Source organism: Kryptolebias marmoratus, linkage group LG5 (assembly GCF_001649575.2).
Source record: "Kryptolebias marmoratus isolate JLee-2015 linkage group LG5, ASM164957v2, whole genome shotgun sequence".
Taxonomy (NCBI): Eukaryota; Metazoa; Chordata; class Actinopteri; order Cyprinodontiformes; family Rivulidae; genus Kryptolebias; species Kryptolebias marmoratus.
In genome coordinates this window covers 290,549-314,476 of record NC_051434.1, presented here as the reverse complement: position 1 = coordinate 314,476, position 23,928 = coordinate 290,549, and the positions used below count along the sequence as shown (strand labels likewise).

Here is a 23,928-nt window from a genome sequence, read left to right as displayed (position 1 = left end):
CACACAGTTGAACATTTCACAGAATCAAAACATCCTGTCTTTAGTTTCAACACCAACCCGTGGTGTTTATAGGAAGCATTTAAGCCCAATTTAAAACTCATTTCTGTTCAGATTGGATTGATGTGTGATTACATAAACCTGGATCTGATTCTGTAGTAAAACTGCATGTGTAACTTTTAGTTTACTTGTCTCTTTGTGTTGTGGCTTGTTCCAATGATCACTCTAAATCAAGATGTCTTTATGAGAATCCTTCCTTTGATTTCATCTGACTAAAGTCAGAATGTGTGATTCATGTGCATGAAGGACTTCCTCCAAACCCTTGAAAGTAACTGAGAAGAGATGATTTATAGATCCACGAAGGAGATGGTGTATTAAAAACTCATTTTATTGCCTAATCCTAAACCAGTCTAATCCGACTAGTAGACCTGTTCTAACTGAGGGCTGAGGAGTTCAGGTATTTGGGATTCTTGCTCCTGAGTGATGGTAGGATGGAGCGGGAGATGAACCAACCATTGGGGTCTGTTGTGAAGAAGGAGCTGAGCTGAAAGGAATGTTCCAACCTTAGATCAGGGCTGAAAGAACCAGATTCTGGATTTGAGCAGCTTAAATGAGCTTCCTCTGTAGGGTGGTCAGGCCCAACCTTAGAGAGAAGGCGAGAAGCTCCATCATTCTGCTGCTCCTCCTCAGCTGATGAGGTTCAGATGCCTCCTGAAGATCCTGGGTCAGACCCAGAACTCTCTGGAGGGATTATTTAACCTCTCTAGTCTGGGAACCTTTTGGGATTCTCTGGAGGAGAGAAGGAGGTATGGGGTTTATTTTATCAACAACTAGACACAAGTTTAACATTTTAAGAGGATATTTTGTAAGAGTTGGTTCCAAAATAAAATGTTTCCGCACAGTGCCGCTTGCTCTGACAGACATAATTTAAAATGTCAAGCTGTGAGGAAAACATCTTGGTTTCCTGTGGCGTTGCCTCAGTGCTCCATCCTTCCAGCTGTAGCAGCGGCGGCTGCCGGCATTAGCACCCAGGGGGAAGTGGAGCTGTGGCCCTGTGGTTAGCAGTTAGAGCAAAACAAGTAATTAGTTGTGATAATTAAACGGAGCAGTCAGCCCGTCGTCCTCCGCTGTCCATTTACATAAACAGGGAAATTGGTCCGTAAAAAACTGAGGAATTATCAGATTAATGGTGTCCTATTATCTGCCTGGCGATAAGTAAATAAACAAGCAGTGGATGAAGAGGAGGAGGAGGAAGGTGTAGCTGTGTTTGTTTCTGTCTGAGTGTGTTCTGGAGTTGGTCCTGATGGGTTCTTGTTGACCTGGGGGGGCTCTTTGATTTCATTAATTACTGACCTGCTGCTGTTTGATATCATCTGGCATTCGAAACACTCGCTCCTCACTGCTGCTGCATTATTTATTTACTGACTCTCCTTGATTATTAATCGTTTCCCAAAGAGCCATTTTTCAGTTTTCTGTGTGTGTGCTGATCCAAACACACACGGTTCTTCTTCAGAGCTGAGGCAGTGTATGAGCTCAGGATTTGGTTGTTTTTGTTGTATTTGTATCAAAGTGTCTGAAGCATTCTCAGTTCTCCTGATATGAATCTAATCCCAGCAGCTGCACAACTCCGTCATTAAAGGGTTATCTGAAACAAGCTGACTCTGATCGACTGCAGCCGCTCATTTTAAGCAGAAAAAGTCTTTGTGACTCAAATGTTTCCTGAGTGACACCGCTGAGAGAAGAACTCGACTCATGGCTCAGTTTCCTGACCGTTCATCACCTCCACAGTCAATAACCAGCACCCAGAGTCTCTGGGATCTTTTAATCATATCAGATAAAAACTGGCCTGTCCAGATGTTTACACATATTTCTGCCGCTCACACCTGAGAGGTGATACCAGAACAAACACACTCAAACTGAAATATTAAGTGTTTTGATGAATTTTGCTGGTGAAAGGCATCTGCCTCCAACCTGTGTGGGCTTGCGGCCGGTGGAGACAAAGTTCACTGCTGCCATGTTTCTGAGGCCCTGCTAACCTGAACAGAGGTTCCTCTTTGGAAAGGTCTACTCCACTTTGGTCTTAGAGTTTTGTTTGGCCATTTAAAAGTCTCTCTTGACCTCTCTGTTAACCTCCATTTTTTCTGCTTATGACCCAGTGAAAAAGACCCTCACCTTTCTATTCAGGATTTGTTTAAGTTTATTATTAAGCTTTTGGCTTTGAAGGATACTCTCCACACAGAAGGATATGTATGCTGACGCTGTGTCCTCTTCCTCGCTGATGTCAGAGGAAGAGGATGTGAGGATATTTCTGATCTGCAGATCTTTTTATCTGTTTACTGGTTTCTGTCAGGAAGCTGTTTTTTGTCTTGATGTTTAGTACCCAATCTAATATTCTTGAACTGCTTCTTTTCTGTCTTTGAATGGGAAAAGTCAGAGTGCACTCATTAGATATATGAACCATGGATGGGTGGTATCCATATTTTATCACCTCTTACCCTACCGCAGATTACTCTACTAGTGTACGACATTACTGTCTACCTAGAAAGACTTTTGTCTGTCAATAAAACTGACACTATATTCTGGAAAAAGAAAATCCACTTCTTGTAGTGCAATTACTTTTAGCTTTAATAACATTTATACTTTTCAAAATATTTAACTTTATTTACAAAAAAAGTCCCACAGAGATACGTTGAGATCTCTTCAAACGTTCAAAATATTGTCTTTGAAATCTGCTTCAGAGTACTTCTGCTTTTAGTATTAGGCTTTTTTAGTTAGCAATTTGCTACTTATGTATTTTCTATTTTTACCTTGCCTTATGCTACGTTTGCTAGTGTTTTGCTACTCAATAACCAGCACCCAGAGCCAGGGTTTTGCTACATTTTGCTAGTGTTTTGGTAGTTTTAACTTTTAGCTAGCATTTTAGAGGTAGTATTTCGGTACATTTAGTTAGCGTTTTGCTTCTTTTATATTTTAGTTAACATTTTTAAGCTTTCAGTAAAGTCATTTAGAACTCTGTTCATGCTATATTTATGCAGAAAATGTAGTTTGTCTAGTTCAATTGTAGCTGTGACATTATGGCTTAAACAGCATTTATTTAGTAAAGTCATTATAAATGTAGCTTTCCTTTTTATAGATTGTCTTTGTTGGACTTCGAACATCTGAGAGGTCAATCTCAGCTGATTTTCCACTTCCTGCACAAACACAGAACTTGAATCTTTTCCTTCTTTCTGTTGATTCCACCTCCATCTGATCTGAGTTCCCATCATACTTCACTGCTCTCCTGCTGTGTTTTGACAGGTTTCAGTCAGAGCTAACAGATGTCCTGTTTTTCTCCTCTGTTAGCTGGTAGGATCCCTCCCCACCCCCACTCAGCTACTTATGAAGCCTGTTGACTGATTGGTTGTCGGCCTCATCGATCCCCAAGGTCGTGCCGTGCTGCTGGCTATTGACGAATGTTCTCACATCGACTCCTCTTCTTCCATCATCTTCAGCCTCCATCCCCCTTTCTCTGCGATTTTCCTTTTCCTAATCTATCACTCAGCTCATTTCATGTCCAGCTGTCCCTCTGCTCTCCTCATCCATCCATCCTTCCCTCCCATCGTCTCGTCTCCGTCCATCACCTCAGTGGATGTAGGACAGATCAATGCTGCTGGGCCTGCAGGGAGCCAACAAAGGCTGTACGAGTCCTCCGACATGACGAGGATGCAGCTGAGAGGAAAGATAAATGGCTGCCATGCAGGTTGAGGTGGAGATGTTACTGGAGGGGTGAAGAGCAAACGGGGAGGCTCAGGAGTGAGAGCCAGAGGGTAAAGTGACAAGAAAGAAAAGAGATGAAAGATTCAGAAGCTGATGTTTTCTTTAGTGGACTTTGTGCCTGGATCACATGGTAGGTACAGATAAACCCAGAACCTGGATGGGGATGTGACGACATGATAATACAGCTGAATAGTTCTGTATATATCAGTTATTTTAGATAAAGGATGATCCAGCATTGTTCTAAAGCTTAAAGGATTAGTCTGAGCTTTATTGTCCTTTAGCCCAGCTGATATGCAGCTGAGATTCTCATGTTTGCATGAAAAAGTGGGAGGACACCAGGACACATTTCACTGGAAACAAACGTAAGAGATTTGTTCCAAAAGTGTTCAGCGTTAGTGACTTTCTGTGACATGTTGATGTTTGTAGACATTAAGTGACCTTAATTTAAAGCTGATGATGGAGTTATGGCCGATCAAATGGAACTTCTTTATTTGACTGTTCCACTTAGATGAAGTTTTCCTGAGTTTTATTCATCTTTCTACCAGTTGAGCTTCTCTTTTTCTTGCAGTATTAATTGGTTTTTGAGGCACATTGAGCAGGAGGTCCATCCATCCATCCATCCATCCATCCATCCATCCATCCATCCATCCATCCATCCATCCATCCATCCATCCATCCATCCATCCATCCATCCATCCATCCTCACACCTTGTGAAGATTTAGAGTTGCATGTGAATTTTGGACAGTAGGAGGAAACTGGAGTACCTGGAGAAAACTCACACATACACGAGGATAAGACAAGACAAGATACTTAAATTGTCCCTGTACACGAACAATGAGACAGCTTTTGGACAGCTTTGGGTAACATCACTTCTTAAGAATTTGATGTTAAAAGATAAAATAAGAAGCAGCAGCAACAACAAAAACCTTTAAAACATATCCTACAGTAGTTTAAAAGACATTAAAAACTGCACCTAGAGTTCTAAAATGGTTTGAAGAGATAAAAAAAGTTGCAAATGAAATTTCAAAGTTGTTTAAAAGAAATAAATAATTGCATAAATAAGTATAGAAATAAGTACAGATATTCATATACTAAAAGGCAGGGGGATATTGGACATAAAAAGAGTATGGTGTTGCACAGCTTAACAATAGTGTCAGGCTGTTCATCTTGAGTTTTTTGTTTCAGATGAAAGCCTGGGTGGATGGGTGGGCTCAGTGTGTTTAACAGCAATACATCTTGGAGATAAAAACAGTTTTTTGTGACTGTTTAAAAGACCCAACAACCATCTGACATCAGCTCAATTCTTATTTAACTTCTCTGGACCTGAGTCGGATAATCAGTTTATTTATTTCACCTGAATCAGATCAAGTTTTAAAACCAGGTATGCATTTCATGGTTTTTATCCTGGATTTCAATATAAAAAGGAAAGAACGAGTATAATCCTGTTTATCAGAGTTTCTGTTCTGCAACAGGCACAGAGTTAAGTGATCCTAAAGATGAGGTTATCACTTCATTCATGAATATACAATAATCTGCTCTCTCATGCTCTCAGCAGCAAGCTAATGCATATGCATTAACCCCATTTTCCTGCTGCTTTCTCAGAATATCTGACTCCTGCAGTGACAGGAGGACAGAGGAGCCAGAGGCCCCATTCACACGAGAACAGTCTTTCCAAAATGATCTTTTTATTAGTCATTTCTTTAAACAGACTCTTACACTCTGCCCTGTTTCTACAAATGTTTTCATCCACAAGTGAACACATGTCCAGTCTGAAGCCATGAGGACATCATTAGTAACTTTCAGCTCAGCAAAGTCTTTGTGTCCAAACCTGAGAAGACTCATGTCCACACACGTCTCATTCTAGTTACAAAAAGAAACAAATCAACGCATATTTTTTTTTTTCGATTTTATTCAACATAAAAATACAATCACTCCTGAGGTGTGATGCTGCAAAAACTTTTAAGTTCAAATTAAAAAGTCTGCTCTTTTGTCGTAATTTAGTCTTTGAAAAAAAACTTGTTTAAGAGTGAATAATTTTGAGTGCAAGTGCTTAATCACTAAAAAACCAAAGAACCATTATACTTGTTCTTGTATTTTCATCACAATTTTCTATTTAAACAAAAAATTGATCTGTTAGCGCTCAGAGTAAGTGTTAGTAGTGATAAAACAGAAATTGCCCCTTCCAATAATTCATGTGAGGAAAATATACCCCCACCCCCCTGGAGTTTTACTTTTAACGTGACGTAAACGCTCGCTGTCATTAAAAGGTCTGAGCTGCTTACAGGCCGACAGCCTGAGGTCAGTTTGTTATTGAGGAAAAAATATAAACAATCCATGTTGGATTAAACAAATGTCCTAGTCTGAACCTGCTGTTGATTAGTGTATTCTGGGAGGAGAGTTCATCTGAAGAGTTTTCATCTGAGCTGTTGGTTCTGGTTCATGCTTTCATACTGGTATGGTTTTATATCCATTACTCCTGCAAAGTCTTCCAGCATTTCTTCATATACCAAAAGGTCTTCTTCTTCCACAGCCGGACAGTAGCAGCGTTCTTGGCCGGCCGGGGCACAGCGCACGTCATGAACCCAGGGTGGCAACTCCATCCCACAAATCCCCCACTTCACAAATTATTTACTTAAATGCTAAAACCAGTTTATTTAAACTTTAGGTCAGATAAATGGGTCCCTGCAATGTTGTGTGGTTGTGTTTGACTAAGTAACATTCACGAAATTTCAATTTTGTGAGCTTTGATTTCAGTTCAGCTTTAAACAGTAGCTAACCACACAAATTGTATAATTTGCATCACATTTTCTGTTATAAAAGATAGGATGCATGTTGCTTAATATGCATTTTGTTGCTTTTGTGCACAAAGTTGTCACCTTAAGTCTCCCCCCCAAAAATTGTTTTAATAAATCTCCCTATTTACTGTACCCCCCAATGATGGAATGGGATTTTCACCCTTTGTGATCATGTAATTGCAATGATAAACCAAACCAAACTAAACAGACAAACTTTATTCAAAACAGGGCAGATGCCCCACTTCCTAAAAGCAGATTCTGTTTCTGTGATTTAATAAAAACAAGAAATAAAACAAAGATAAAGCTCCTGCCTGTTTTGATAAGCATACATTTCAGTGAGTCTATAGTATGTTTCTGTTTGTTTTGCAATGCATCATGGGAAGAATGTCGGAAAATCAACAGTGTCATAGCTCTAGCTCTGGAAATGGTTGAAGTGGTTTATGCACAGTTTCTAGAGAAACAGCCCTGGAGGGTGGGGGTGGGGGTGCATCTCATGGTTTAATCAACATGCTTTGTTTGCACAAACAAGCTGACCTGAGATCAGCCTCATGAACATCTGCACTACTGCAGGAGCTCCTCAGCCGCCACAGAATAAAACAAACAAGGGCTAAGGGGGGGGGGGTGAACAGCGACGTGAATGAAGAAGATGATGAAGAAAACAACCTAATTTAATTTAAAATGATTCTCAAATTGAACCGAAGGAAAGACAGTCAGCGGAAAATCCTTGGAGCTTTGCTGCCCTTATGTAACTGCCCCCCACCCCCCACCCCCAGCCATCTACCTGCCCACACACACACACACACACACTGTGGGAATAACACCTGTGAATAAGACATGGGGAGGAGTTAAGGACAGATGGAGGACGGTGAGGGTGGACAAAAAGACAAATTGTAAAAAAAGGTCATGGTGGTGATAGTAGAGGGTTTTGGGGGTGGGAGGTAAGTGTGTTGGGGGGTGTCAGCCAATGGAGATGTCCAGGATGAAGATGAAGATAGGAAAAAGAGAAGCCTTGGACTCTCTGACAGCAGAGTCAGGGGTCCTTCAGGCTTCTTCCAGGACTCCTTTCTGACTGAGAGCCTGGTTAAATAATGCAGTCTGCTGGCTGGACCGAGGATGGGCTGAGGCAGGACATACTCACTTATATTATTTAAAACTCCTCTGAAAGACCCAAGTCAGGTTTTCTGAGAACTGTGAGGCTGAGCGTGTTGCACATGAACATGTATGAACACGTGTTCAGTGATGCTGGCAGTCAGCTCAGTCATGCGTGCTGCAGCAGGTACACACATTAAATAGGCATGCCTCTTTAACTCACTGACATTTCAAACACTCCTGTGCACGTAGAAAGGTTAATACAGGTCTACTGCTGCGCGCGCATGTGTGAAAAAACTGGAGCAGTAAGTTTTCTTAGTTCAGCTGAACATATTTTTCAGAACACTGCTCCATATTTCCTCCTACCGAGGGTTCAGTCTGGATGAACGCTGAAATCTAGGTCTTCTTTTCTTGTACAAAAATATTTAATGCTGCCATACACACCATGTAAAATCACAAAATGGCCTAAATTCCTTAAATACTGTGTTACATAAAATGATATTTGGATATAAGTTTGCATACAAGTAAGAAGATCTTCAATAAAAAAGTGGTGGAAAACATAAATTTAGGAAATTGAGTTTTATTATTACAGGTTTTCTTTATGTTTTGTTCAAACTCTTTAATTTGTTCCTCTTCTGTGCTGGTGTAGATTCTCAGTCATCTGTCCATTATCTGCCACTTGTTTTGTGATTCCTCTGCAACTGGAACACAGTTTCTGGTCCCCCTTCTTAAAAAGGGGAACCAACACCCCAGTTTGCCAATCCAGTGGCACTGTCCCCAGTATCCATTCAGTGTTGCAAAAGCCTGTTAACCAGCCCAGCAACATACAGAACTTTGAGGAACTCAGGGTGGATTTTACCCCCAGAGCCCTGCTCCTGCAGAGTTTTTTAACTACCTCCTCCCAAGACTCAGCTTCCTCCATGGAAGACGTGTTGGTGGGATTGAGAACGTCATTGAAATATTCCTTAAACTGCCCAACAACATCACTGGTTGAGGTCAATAGCACCCCCCTCCTCTATACACAGTGTTTGTAAAGCAGTGCTTCCCCCTCCTCATCCACCTAACATTTTGCCAGAATCTTTTTGGAACCGATCAAGAGTCTCTATCCAAAGCCTGACCAAATTCCTCCCATACCCAAGCCTTTGCCTCAGCAACAGCCCACAAATACCCCTCAGCTGCCTCTGGGTATGATGGTAAACACCCGGGTACTAACTGGTTCAGCTGTTGTAGGTCTGACTTAATGGTTAAAAGTCATGTAGTCACAGATCAATAAGTACTTTATTCATCAGATCAGTGTAGACAGACTTATGGTCAGAAGAACAAGAGATTATTGTTTCAGATTGAATTTCTCATCATCTTTTCTGGAGCCAGTCATCCTTTGTGACTTTCAGCTTAACATATCTGAATAAGCAGGAAATCTCACCTTGTAGTCCAACCCTCTGATTCTCCACTTCACTATTTCCAGCTAAATAAAAACCTGGTTTGTTCCTGTGACTTAAAACAAGTTCATTTTTTTTTTATTGCTAATCTTTCTGTTCCTCTCTGTTTCTGTCTGAAATAAAAAATGAGAGAATCTATCATCTGTCCCTCTGTTGCAATACATTGTGATAAAAATGCCTCTCAGAAGGTCTAACTTTAATAGGGTCTCTTTCTCTTCCTGAGGCACCTGACTCATACAGCCTCATTTTTTTCTCTTTACACTCAGACCTCACTCTCTGACTGAAACACACACACGCACTAAAACACACAGACTGAAACAGGCAGATTGACGGAAACACACACTGTGTGAAACACTCTATATGAAACACACACTCAGTGAAATACACACTGGCTGAAAGACACCCTGAAACACAGTAAATGAACCACACACTAGCTGAAACACAAACTCTGACACATACCCTGTGGCTGAAACACACACTACCTAAAACATACACTCTGAATGAAACGCACACTCTTTCTGTCGTCTCTCTGACTCACTCAATGACTCTTTTCACTAACACACAAATGTGCTCGCTTCATTCCAGCTGAGGCTATTCATCCTAACAGGTGGTCATTCAGATTCATCGCTGCCTTTGACACAGAGGTGTGTGTGTGTGTGTGTGTGTCCCATCGGGGGACACACACACACCTCTGTATAGTTAGTATAACCACAGGTTTAGAGAACTGTTTTTCTGTCCTCATGGGGACATGTTCAGCCCAATGGTGCAAAGTTGTAATTCCATGCAGGTTAAAGCCTGGTTTACTGGAGGGTTAAATGCTTCAGTTTCAAACTTAGGAAGCCCCCTGAATGGAAAAAGGGAACAGCTTTAACTAAAGACAAAAGTCCAGTTTCATTTTTAAACTGAGGATAACAATTCACTTTTATGTCAATAAACTTTTTTAATTGACATATTGTGCAGTGAGCTGACATGTTGTTGACATGTTGATGTGCAGTGAGTTGACATGTTGTTGACGTGTTGATGTGCGATGAGTTGACATGTTGATGTGCAGTGAGTTGACGTGTTGATGTGCAGTGTGTTGATGTGCGATGAGTTGACATGTTGATGTGCAGTGAGTTGACGTGTTGATGTGCAGTGAGTTGACGTGTTGATGTGCAGTGAGTTGACGTGTTGATGTGCGGTGAGTTGATGTGTTGATGACATGTTGGTGTGCAGCTGGTTAAATGTGTGTGTCTGTCAGGTGCAGTGAATTGATTTGAACTTTAGTGAGTTTGTGTGCAATAAGTTGGCGTTTAAGTGAGTTGACCAGCTTATCTTATCAAGAATATCTACAGACCATCATGGATTTTTGAGTCCAGGAACATCTGCGCGGCCTTGTGAGAAAGTACTGATTTCCTAACTTTGTTTTGCTTTTTGATTAAAAAACGGACTCATTTACATTTAAAGCCGTTGTCTTCTTCATGTCGCCTCACGTATGTGCTCTTGTTTTCTCTGTGTGTCACATTCCAGATTCCAAAAGTTTAATGACTCTGTTAAAACGAGAGTTTGAGGTGAGATTTCTGTGTGCATTCCCTGTTGCTCTCTGAGGGTTGTGTACACACACAGCATTCATCTTTTATGAGCCTGTTTGTGTTTTTATGTGACACATCATATCCGTGTCCATTTATCCTTTTTATCTGTCCTGGAGCAGCGTTGCTATTGTTTCTGTTGGACTGTATATTACACCCCCACGCCCAGCAGAGTGCAGAGTACTGAAGGCATCTTTCATATGTAGTGCAGAGATTCAGTCCCTTATTCCCACTCTGCTGCCGAATCCTGAAGTAAAACTGTAAATCCCTGCAGCCTGCAGGATGCTTCTGCTGCGATATTTCTAGGAAGAATGAGTGTAGCTCTCCAGAGATCAACACATGCTGCTTGGATTTCTCCTCCTGGTATTCATGTTGATCTTACTTTGACACACATCATGTTTTTATTTCATTTGTTTTTTCCTTTTGAAGTGATGTTTGGTAAATTTATGAGGAGTGAGTTTCATTCCGGCAGTAGACAGCAGTGAGCGTCCTCAGTTTGGAGACGCAGGAGGATTCCTGACAGATCAGGCAGCTAAAACTACTCTGAATATTTTCTACAGCAAAACAACTCAAAGCAGTTTGTAGTTTTGTGGATTTTTACACTCATTTGTTTTAGATGAACTGGGTGCTTATAGCATGTTCTCTTCTGTGACACAGATGTTCTTCCACTATAAAGATCCACAACGTAGCATCTGAATGATAAAAATTAAAATATTTGTTTGAATTGTTTTAGATTAAAAAAATTCTTCTTATGGGGATTCTGGTTTATCTTTTTGTTTTCTGTCTTTCCAAACTAACACCTTTCAGTCTGCCCTCAGGTTCTCAGATCCAGACCTGTAGGAAGTTGGTACTGAGCTGGAACCAGGTTTTGTTCCTGGGTCTGTTCTGTAGCTGTTAATGACTGTTATGAAGTTAGGCAGAAAACTCTGGAAGACTTGTTGACAGGACTGACTGGACCTTTTTTGGTACGTCTTCAGTCTCTGAGCTCTTTCAGTTCCTGGTCCTCAGGCAGGTGGAGTCTGGTGTGGCTCAGGCTGACCCAAACTGACTGAGGAGTTTTTCAGGTTTGAGCAAAGATGGAAGGTTCTTTAGTTCCTATGTGGATCCGAAGGTAGACAGAGAAAATGAAAATATAAGTTCAGAACCTCTTGCTGTTTGTTAATAAAATTTAGTATTTAAGGAAGTTTCTGTTTTTGGTTGAATATTGGAGTTAGAACAAAGTGTTGATTCTGTATGCAAAATGTCAAAGTAATGTTTTGTAAAGTGTCTGAACTGTGTTTTTGTAAAGTGTGTGTGTGTGTGTGTGTTGTTTTGACATAAACAAAACCCCACCCTCATCACATTACCCAAACACAACAACAGTGAAAGAGTTTCTGACACAAGAAAGGAAGTTTCAGTCTTAATGAAAACATAAAAACTCCCACATTCATGAAGGCAACACAAACACATCTCTGATAAAATCCATAATTTCCTCTTCAAGGTTTTTCTCTTTAATGGATTCTGCAGTGTGCAGACCTTCCCGAAGAACCAGTTTTAAAGTAAAAACAAAGTTTTCTCCTAAAGGGACCTTGAAGTTTATTTCAGCAGAGGGATCACTGATTTTTCTTCACTGCTTCTTTTTATTTATTTATCACAATTAAACTTTTCTCTCACCTAATTGATTATTAATTTTACATCAAAACACTTCTGTCTTCATAACTCTTCAAAATTTTTACCTAATTTCCAATTGCATTTTTAATATGTAACAAAACTTTTAAATCAGAAAAACAAAAAAACTATTGTAGTTTCTATTTTACCTTCTAGACCATTCACCTGCTGGTTAATAGAGCAAATTTGGGTTACTTTCATAGTTAACTGGAGTCCTTGTGTTGATTAATGTGTACCGTCTTTTACAAACAAACAAAGCAGCTCAATTCATATCAGTCTACATAAAATCCAATCCAACTGTTTGGAGGATTAGAGTAATATCTCCAGATACCTTGTGGAAACAGCTTTGAAAGTTGGATTCAATGACCCATAGAACCCCCTGCAGAGCCTAAGTGACCCATTGAGCCCCCTACAAAGACTCAGAGACCTATGGAGTCTCCTACAGTGACTCAGAAACCTATGGAGCCCCCAAAAGAGACTCGGAGACCTATGGAGACCCCAAAAGAGACCCATAGAGCCCTCTGCAGAGACTCAGAGACCTATGGAGCCCCCTACAGAGCCTCACTGATCCATCTGTTTATGTTACTCACCCTCAACATGTAGCAGCAATCCAACCTCACTGTAAGACCAAACAGAAGTCCATGTATTCACCATATTGGACCTAACTGCTTATATACTTGAGAGACTTGTCTGCACGCTTACGCATGTATGTGCCAGCTAGTGGCCTGGCATGCAAAGTGCAGCAGGTTTAACAAGCACAGCAGCACTGTGTAACTTTTTTCCAATAAACATCTTTAACGTTTCCAGGGGATCGGCTCCTTCACACCCAACCAGCTGATTGAACTGAGTCACGTTTTAATATTTTGCTTTAAAGCAACGTGACTGTTAGACAGGAACGGAGTGGAATATGGTGTGAACAAAAAGCCTCACTTTCCATCATCTGTTTCTTTAAATTCATTCTGTTAATCTGGAAAAGCTGTCAGGCTGAAATGACAGACTCCCAGATGGACATTGTTTCTGTAATGAAGGGCAATTATTGATGAAACAGCCTTTAAAATTGAAGCTAATGTGAAAATGATTAGGTGTTCGCCATGTGAAACTAAGAGTTTTTCTTTCTCACCTGTTCCTTCTCTAAGTTTTTCCCTCTGTCCATATTTCTCTGACTCTTCCGTCACCTGATTTTCTTTTCTCTGCTCTGCTCTTTTCTTCTCTTTGGTTCCTTTATTCCTACTAACCCCTGTAGTCCCATTAGTGTGTTTAAATAGGCAGTGATTACAGGACTTATGTATTCAGAGAGGGATCATAGAGCCAGCTTTGGCCTCTGAGTCTCTCTGACTGACTGATCCCTCTGTGAATTCATGTATTTGCTCTTTGTGTTGTTTCTCTTCTTTCTTTGCGTGCTCTCCCTTGGCAGCTCGTTTCTTTTCAGTGTTTCTTTCATGTTGGCTCTCTGTGTTTCTCCTTCTCTGATTATTTTCTCTCCTCGTCTCAGTGTCCCTCCAACACTTCTGCCCACTTCCCCTCTAATCTTCTCCAAATGCCTCCATGTTATCAGCTAACCACAGAGCCGTGCTTTGGGCACCCAGCGGTGTTAACCCAAAAAGAGTTAAGTGTTTAAAGGATCTCTCATGGTTCTAAAGCTCCGGTGTCTCCTTTTTAAGTAAACCTAAAAAAAGAACAAACTCTCCTTGCTGCCATCCGCCTCTCTAGGTTTTTGTCAGAGCTTCTTTCTTCTTTTTGAGTGGCTGATAGCATCAATCTGACCTTGAACTTTTCATTTTAAAGTTAATCGACAGGGTTATCTTAACTCTTGCTGCTCAGTAAAAGTGAAAAGTCTAACTTCCCTGTTGGATCATTGTGTCAGGTTTGTGCTTCGAGGCTCTTTGTTAGAACAGGAGTGAGATTTCGGCTCCTGAGTCACCAGTTTTTACACAGCGTGACTCACACTGTGTGGGTTTTCACTGCTGTCTCACAGGGACGTCCATGTGTCCTGCCGTTAACGGTGATAAATATTTGTCATGTCACAGCAGGTCTGAGCTCAGACTCATACTTTTTGAGAAAGTCTCACTTCTAAAAGAGAACAATAAGCTTTGTTTCAAAGCTGCACAAATTGAAGCAGAAAAGAAAAGAACTTTTTAGATCTGATGTGAGAAAATGGTGCACCATATGTCACTCCAGATGCTGAGATTATATTAAAGATGAAAGTAGTGTGCTGATCATCATTGATGCCTGCTGCCGATTTTGGAACGTCGGTTCAGACCAATTCTGTTCAGTTCTGACTGCTTGGGTTCTGTGTGGATATGATCAGGATTTAAACTCAACTGTTCTCTGAAATACAGAAATTAACAGACACATTTTATCATAAATGTTTTATAATTAGTGATAAAAAGGTTTTATAAAATGCTTAATAAAATTAAGTGGTAAATAAAATATATTTAATATCAATAAATTCACAAACTCATAAGATGAAGATTTAAACCTCTTAACTGCTGATTTTCTGAAAAATAAAACATTTAATAATTGTAGAAAAAGATTTATTCTCCATTTACTGTAAACCTGTAAGACTAGATTTAGGCATTTGTTAATATAAAGACAAGATAAAATAATAAAAGCACTGTGAAATACTTTCCAATAATAATATTTGAATAAGGAAATTATGTAAATTCTTAATCTCTTCTGATATAATATGTTTAACTTTACTGCTGTGGTTCAAATCCCTTCCTCACTCATCCTCACTTCCTGCTCAGTGTGTGTGTGTGTGTGTGTGTGTAGCGTGTGTGTGATTCCAGTTGGTTTGTCTTCTCAGCGCTGTGATTGACAGGATCGCTGTGACACAGTTTAACTCATCAGTGAGCCGTTTGATGACAAACAGAACATTTTGAGCTTTTGTTTGGGGGATTTTATGATTGTGTGAATTGCTGATTCAGCATTGCTTTAAATAAACATTGTTCTTAATAAAATCTTACTACTGTTAATACTACTAATAGTAATACTACTATTATAAAACTATGACATCTAATATTACTACTGTAAATACTACAGGGATCAAAATTCCTCGTCATTATGATGGATTTTTGTCATTTGTAAAAATGAGAAGGAACAAAAAAACATGCTTTTTTTGGTGTAGTCTTTTTAAAGTCATCCAATCTAATTATGATACAGGGAATAAACTGATGCTTCCTTCAACAAGTAAAAGGAACCAAAGTTTTATCCAATCAGAGCAGACAGGGCGGGTCCAGGTGCAGGCAGTGTGTACTTATTTAACGACTAACATAAATCCATTTCTGTCCATGGTTCTCAATCATACGCTGCGGGTTCTGACTCTGTCCATAATTCTCATCCAGACCCTGTAGACTGTCTCTGTCCATGGTTCTGAATCATATGCTGTGGGTTCTGTCTCTGTTCATGGTTTTGAATCGGACGCTGCGGGTGCTGTCGCTGTCCATGTTTGTCAAACAGACCCTGTAGTCTGTCTCTGTCCATGGTTCTGAATCGGATGCTGTGGGTTCTGTCGCTGTCCATGGTTCTCAATTAGACTACGCAGGTTTAGTCTCTATCCATAGTTTTAAAAAAAGACTATGCGGGTTCTGTCTCTGTCCATGGTTCTGAATCGAACACTGTGGGTTCTGTCTCTGTCCATAGTTCTCAATTAGTCTCTGTGTGTTCTGTCTCTATCCATGGTTCTGAATCGGATGCTGTGCGTTCTGTCTCTGTCCATAATTCTCAATTAGATTCTGTAGGTTCTGTCTCTCTCCATGGTTCTGAATTGGATACTACGGGTTGTCTCTGTCTAGAGTTCTCAATTAGATTAAGTGGGTTCTGTCTCTGTCCATGGTTCTGAATCGAACACTGTGGGTTCTATCTCTGTCCATAGTTCTCAATTAGTCTCTGTGTTCTGTCTCTGTCCATGGTTCTGAATTGGATGCTGTAGGTTCTGTCCCTGTCCATGGTTCTGAATCAGATGCTCTGGGTTCTGTCTCTGTCCATGGTTCTGAATCAGATGCTCTGGGTTCTGTCTCTGTCCATGGTTCTGAATCGAACACTGTGGGTTCTATCTCTGTCCATAGTTCTCAATTAGTCTCTGTGTTCTGTCTCTGTCCATGGTTCTGAATTGGATGCTGTAGGTTCTGTCCCTGTCCATGGTTCTGAATCAGATGCTCTGGGTTCTGTCTCTGTCCATGGTTCTGAATCAGATGCTCTGGGTTCTGTCTCTGTCCATGGTTCTGAATCAGATGGTACGAGTTCTGCCTCTGTCCATGGTTCTGAATCAGATGCTGCTGGTTCTATCTCTGTCCATAGTTCTCAATTACACTATGTGGGTTCTGTCTCTGTCTATTGTTCTGAATCGGATGCTGGTGGTTTTGTCTCTGTCCGTTTTTGCTGAAAAAAAGATTTGTGGTTCTGTGGATGTGTCCGTGGTTCTGATTTGGTCGTGCCTCACTGACCTAAAGCAGACTATAATTAATTCTGACTTGTACCAATAAAGACAAACATTTTTTTCTGCTCCCTCTCACTGTGTTCAGACCTCTGACCTCTGATTGTTTTCTTCTTCTTTGTACTTTTTGCTGCAGTGGTTCTGCTGAATTCTAAAGAGACTCAGGCAGAGCTGGGCTGGACCTCCTATCCCCCCAACGGTGTAAGTTCTGTTTGCTTTCTTCATTTACTCATTGCCCCTCTGTGGGTTCACACCTCCTCTTATATCTCATCAAAACCATGAGGAACCACAGATCCAAACGAGCCAGTCTGACCCACACCGACATGCTGCCTTAGATAAATAGTTCCCCTTGCGTGGATCGATATCGTTTGTGATAAGTTATAGCTCCAAGACAAATGGGCTTTTTAAAAGAACGGCCCGGTGCCACAACAGTTTGTCACACACCTCCCACCTGACCTCTGCACACACACACACACACACACACACACACACACACACACACACACGCACACACACATCACTCTGTGATGTATGCGGTGGCACACACAGACCCAACACATGCTGCCTGTTTGATACAGATCTCAGGTGTGTGTGTGTGCGTGTGTGTTTCTGGGCCACAGATAAAGCTGAGATGAATGTTCTGATTCACCTTCCAGCCTGAGAGAAAACATACGACATCCTGTTTGACCTGAGTTTATCTCCTCATCACCACCCAGAACCACCCGTTCTGTCTGCTCGGATCAGGGACTGAGTCTGAGTCCAGATTTATTGGTCCAGTTTTACACTAATTCAGATTCTTCTGCTGCAGCAAATATTTTGGTTTTATTTTCACTTTATTTTGGGAATTACTTTGTCAAGAAAAACAAGCTCTGCCTTACTGTAAACTTGTGAAGTCTCTATAAAAATATTAGATTGCTATTAAAGAAAAAAAAAAAATTAAATGATTGAATTCGAGGTCAGTTGCTTCAACTAACAATAATTCAGATTTCCTCCACAAAAAAAGTTAAACCAGAAGTGAAGATGTTCAGGGAGCAGAGAAGACACTCTTTATTAGAAACAAAATCTCAGGAGACAAACTGTGTCATGAACCAAACAAAACACTGTCTCATGACTTTATATGGTAAAATTCTTCCTGAAAATATCTCCACCATTTTAAATCATTTGTGTGACAGCAGTTCAATCAGGCCAGGCACCAGGATCATATGGCACACCAGTCCGTGTTGAACAGCTTCTGCAGCTGCGTGTTGAGAGGAAGAGCCTCTGTCGATCATTTATTTAAAACACAACAGACTTAAGGCTGAGGTCACACAGTTCTTTGTTTACATTGAAGCTGAGAGAAGTTTGAATCTCTCATTAATCTGCTTGACTTAAGAGGAAAAGAGCCAATCAAACTTTATGGTGTAGATGAATTGATCTGTAATGTTAGCTAAGCCCCTCCCCCTCTGCGCTCCATGCAGCTGATCTTTGTGTTCATCAGCAAAGCTTCTCTGTGATGAAAATAAGAAAGAAAGCACACACAGAAGTTTCACTCTAATGTCCTGAGAGTTTCACAGCTCCAGTTGATCCAGATTAGGTTTTATATTTTCTCTTAAATTTTAGGATGAAAGGTTTGCAGCTGTTTGAAATTTTTAGCTGTTTTGATGTCTTTGGTAAAATGTTTTTTTTATTAGAAACCAGTAAAAAAACAAATAAATGAATGAAAGTCTCTTAATCCCTCCAGAAATTCACTTCACTTTTTAAATCCTGCGCACGCATGGCACACGTTTGTTGTACAGTAAATTATTTTCACATTTTAAATTCTTTCTTTTTTTCCAGGAAAATTCTTGTAAGGAATTCTGATCGCAATTGGAGAATCAAACAACCGTCAGCACAAAATCAGCTGTTTGTAAACTAATAATGTATAGTTTTAGTGCATCAATAACTTCCAGTTTTGTAAAAATAACTGAAAGCAGCAGCAGGATTCCTTCAGGGCAGTTTGTTAAAGAGCACCATCGGATGCTGATCCTTTCTTTATACTGGAAGAAGGAAATAAAACAGGAAACAGATAAGAGCTGTTTTCCTAAAAGAAAGCTTTGACCTATTTTATTTCATTCTTGTCAGAGCTAATAATAAGCTGAATTGGTTTGTGTTCAAATCTGATTTCAGTTTGTAAATGAAGCTCCATCCTTCTTTCTGGGTCCAGTTGGATGCCTTACAGCTGAAGTTTACTCAGACTTTGTTGTTCTGGCAGAAAGTTATTTTTAAATGAAACTGACATTTGAACATATGATTTGCAGTTTGTCCAATGAGAACAGATGGAGGAACATCAAATCTTGGCAGCAGTGGGACTCTGAGCTGTAGAATGAACATACTCATATTTACAGGAACATAATCACTGAGAAAAGCCTCCAGAACAGAAACTAACTGACAAAAAGCACACAAAGCTGTTAAATGTGTCCTCTGATGTTTCAGGGTTTTAATTTATCTCCCAGGCCACTTTACTGTGACACACACTAATGGGCTCTGGTTTTATGTGTTTGGATTAAAATCAGGCTATTAGCACAGATCCAAATAAATGTCCCTTGTCCCTTTTTTGTAAAAGACAGAAAACCCCACAAAGGTTGCTGAAATAACTTGAAACTGACAAAAGTAATACAAAGAAAAATGACTAAAAATCAACAGATGAAAAATCAGTTGTTACTTTTGGATTTTGTTTTAACATAATTATTTTTAAAAACTAACTAATGAAGCTGGTCCTGACACAAAGGAGGGTTCCTTAACTTAATATTTTGTTGCTCAACCTTCTGAGTCGATCACTGCAGTCAGGTGAGTCTTCTGCACCTGTCCTCAGGTGTCCACAGGTGTCCTCAACTGCTCCAGCTGTCTCAGGTCTGAAGGGTTCCTTCTCCAGATGTTTCAGCTCCTTCTCCAGGTGTTCTACAGGATTTAGATCAGGGCTCAGATGCCCTCTTCAGGACAGTCCAGTGTTTGGTTCTGACCCGTTCTTGGTGTTTTGGACCCGTGAGCTGAGACTGAGACAGAGCTTTCTGACTCTGAGCAGCACATCTGGCTCCAGGAGGCCTTGATAGTCTTGAGATTTCATTGGACCCTGAGCAGATTGAGGCCCCCCTGTGTCAGATGACCATCCTTTGTGTCAAGGCCAGTTTTATTAGTTAATTCTGTTAATTAGTTAATTTAATTGAACCAAAATTCCAAAGCAATGACTGACTTTCATCAGTTGATGTTTAGAATTTTTATTTTTTTAAACTTTTGTCAGTTTTAAGTTATTTCAGTGATTGTTGTGGGTTTTTCTTTCTTTATCAAAAGAGGACCATCAAATCAAAGGTTGCTGCTGAGGGGAACTATGTTGCTAATCATTAAAAACATAAACATCAACCTTTCAGAACTTACTTTTTTCATTTTTCTATGAAAGACAAGATGATCACCTACCATCTGAGACCTTTTTTTTAACTGAAAGTTTTCGAACCAGTAATATAGTAAAACAGTTTTACTTTTAGTTTGTTTGACCAAAAAAACTTGTCATGATGTTTCAGTAAATTTGAGATTCAAGTGTTTCTATAATTGTTTTTGTGAAACTTCCTGAACTGAACTATCCAGCGGCAGTTTCCATAAATCTGCTGAGAGACAATAAATCCCAAACATGAAGCAGCTGACAGATGGCTGTTTCAGACACACTAAGGATGAGAAAGATAATAAGGATTAGTAAAGGTGATGATGCTGATGAGGATGATGATGATGATGGAGAACATGACAAAGATTTCCAGTTTCATTGACTTATTCTTCAGATGAAGTCATGTTTTGTGTTTTTGTGTCCTTCTGTTTGTAAGACAATTTTTAACTACTCTTTCTGTTGTCTGGCCTCCCTTCTCCTCCCTTCCTCCCTGCCTCTACCTCTCAGTGGGAGGAGATCAGCGGTGTGGATGAGAAGTATAAGCCCATTCGAACCTACCAGGTGTGTAACGTGATGGAGCCCCTGCAGCAGAACAACTGGCTGCAGACGGGCTGGGTGACGCGCCGTGGCGGGCAGCGCATCTTTGTGGAGCTCCAGTTCACACTGCGGGACTGCAACAGCATCCCGGGAGTGGCCGGGACCTGTAAGGAGACCTTTAACCTCCTGTATGTGGAGTCAGATCGGGACCTGGGCAGCGTGACCCGGGAGGACCGCTACACAAAGATAGACACTATCGCCGCAGATGAGAGTTTCACACAGGGCGACCTCGGGGAGAGGAAGATGAAGCTGAACACGGAGGTGCGTGAGATCGGCCACCTGAACAAGAAAGGCTTCCATCTGGCCTTCCAGGACGTCGGTGCCTGTGTTGCTCTGGTTGCAGTCCGGGTTTATTACAAACGCTGCCTTGCGACTGTGCAAAACCTGGCGGTGTTCCCTGACACGGTGGCCGAGGCCGCCTTTGCCACGCTGGTGGAGGTCCGCGGCACCTGTGTCAACAACTCTGAGGTAGACACGGACGTTCCTCCCAGGATGCACTGCAGCGCCGAAGGCGAATGGTTGGTGCCCATCGGGAAGTGCAGCTGCAGCGCCGGCTATGAGGAGGGACACAGCAGCTGTGAAGGTAGGCCCAGTAGAACCCAGCGGGAACACCGAGGGTCGGGGTGATCAAAACAAATCTAGAAGTTTTCTGTTGAGCAAACAGGAATAGGAAGGGTTTGATATGAAGCTGGAAACTCATAGAAGTGGTTATGGTACTATTACTGGTTCTGTGGCTGGGACTAACCTTGAGAATGGTGCCTTGGATACAAAACAGCGTTTTGCTACTTTATTTGTAGATCTTGACTCAGTAAATACTTTTAGATCAACTTAAAATTGTTGGTTGTGCTTTCATGGATGTGAAATGGTTTAAAAACTCCTAACATGTACGACTCCGTATGTTCAGGCTGAGGGTCTCAATGAGAGAGGGTCACAGAGCTTCCAGACATAACCAAAGTCCCATTGTAGTTCCTTATTTAGTCACAATTTTTTAATTGAATTTTTACATCTGACAGTGGATATATACACATACAGGACATCCTCCTATAAGCATTTGGGATTTTAAATGAATGAAAATCTTTCATTCAGTGCACAGATTTCTACCTAGTTAGTAAACTTAAAGTCAAAATTGGTTTGTATTTTAGAAATAAATCATGCTTTACTTTCCTTGCAAAGAAGAAAAGAAACTGGTGGGAGGCCCGTTTTTTCTTTTTTCCTGTGATTGATTATGGTGTTATACTGTAGCTGCATACAGCCTCTACCACTCGAAGGAGCCCAAACTGACTGTTTCATTCTTCTTTATGTTTCATTTCCAATAAAAAGTCCCTCCCTCACTACAGTACTCACTACAGTTTAGGTGGTTGGTTGTCTCTAACCAATCATATACAAGAAAACTGGTACATGTGTATTTATAAAGCACTACTGGGTAAACTTCCTAAATACCTCGGTACCCTACTTTGAGCTCTGTTAGTTGGTAAATAGCAGTAATTACCTGCTGTGCACTTTTAAGTGGTTGCTATAAAATGTTCCCAGAGTTTTGAAAGATTTTTCCTATAAACTCATTATGGTCTTTGAATAATCTTTAAAATGTTTTTAAATGAAAAACATTTGTGTCCGTCAGTGATTTTAGGTGAATCATGAAGAACTGAGGAAGAAATGTTGTTGTCTTTCTTGAAAAGCTGTCACTCTGTTTTATTGTCCGTTGTGTTTTATATTTTATGATCTGATGGCTGTTACCTCGGACGGGTCTCTTTTGTAAAAGGGATCTCTCATCTCAACGGGACTTTCCAGATAAATCAAGATTTAAAAACATTTCAGACACATTTATTTTTTTAATGAACCACAGATGCTTCCTCTTTTAAGATATTTTTGTTTCTTGAGAGTTTTACTGTCAGTTAAGTGGTAGGAGGATTTGGACCCAAATGCAGACAAACACAGGAGGAGCTCAAAATGAAAACTCATTTATTTTAAATAATGAAAAAAAAAGGCTGACATGCCAGCAAAAACTGAATAAGAAAAACTTATAACAGTGGGGAACACGAGGAGACAAACACAAAGAATCCAGACGGTTCATGTTAGCAACCATTGACCAGTGAGCAGTGGACGCTGAGGAACAGGTTATATGGACAGACGGCGAGTGGGAAGTGGACAAGGGACAGGTACTGAGCTGAGGACAGGTGAAAAATGACAGGGGACGCAGAGGGCACAGGGAGCAAAACTACACAACAACTTCCAATAAAAAACTGAACACAGGGTTAACAAGAAAAAAAGCAAACTGACAGAAACATGAAATAACAATAAACCTAATTAAAAAGAAACTTAAATTCTAACATTTACAGATTTAACAGAACTCCTGGGGATGTTTAGGACCTTGGAAATGTGAAAAATGTACTATTTAAATCCTGAAGCAGCTGGATTGTTGATGTTTAACCAGGGAGTGAATTAAGCTTTGATAAAACGCACAGAATTCTTTCATCCTGACATGCTCAGACTCTAGTTTATCTGTGATAAGTAGTGAACTTAGAACCAACAGTGTTCAGGTTTTAGTTGTTGTGGAGTAGATCCATAAATCTAGTGTTTACTCTCCTTACGTCAGGCATTAGGTCTGCTCCTTTTTGTTTGGTACATTCGGCTAGAAGTGATTATAAGTGGTGGGAGTTTTCACTTTAAAGGGGAAATGAAAAGTATTTTAAAGCTAACATAAATCAAAAGAAAGTCATAAGTGGTGCTTGTTTTTAGTTTTTTATTTTAAAAAGATTACACTAATTTAAAATGAATAATAAAAGATAAAAAAATGACTATAGGGTCTCTTCAGCATGTTCTGTGATAAATCGAGAGCCAAACACAGGAACACCAACCAGGCAGGAAATAACAAATACAGTTAGTGTTGCAGTTGATTGTGTAAACTGACCCAAAACTCCCGCAGCTGACTCATTCTTCAGCTTTCCAAAGGACCAGAAAGTTTGATGGATGTGGTTAGTTTAGCTGCTGGTAAAAATTACAACCCAAAGTCTGGAGACTGCAGTTAATGTTCTGAAAAGGACCACCTAAAATACAAACAGGACCACAGTCTAAAGGTGTTTAAAGGACCACAGTCTGAAGGTGTTTATAGGACCACAGTCTGAAGGTGTTTAAAGGACCACAGTCAGAAGGTGTTTAAAGGACCACAGTCAGAAGGTGTTTAAAGGACCACAGTCAGAAGGTGTTTAAAGGACC

The 23,928-nt window shown here is 40.4% G+C and overlaps 1 protein-coding gene across 1 annotated transcript in view; it reads left to right on the top strand.

Moving 5' to 3' along the window:
* Positions 1-23,928, top strand: part of LOC108249348 (ephrin type-A receptor 7) — a 114,752-nt gene that overhangs the window by 19,478 nt on the left and 71,346 nt on the right. The window contains exons 2-3 of the mRNA XM_017438687.3: positions 16,864-16,928; positions 20,626-21,298. Coding sequence (XP_017294176.1) covers positions 16,864-16,928; positions 20,626-21,298 — 738 coding nt within the window. The remainder of the gene's footprint in view (positions 1-16,863; positions 16,929-20,625; positions 21,299-23,928) is intronic.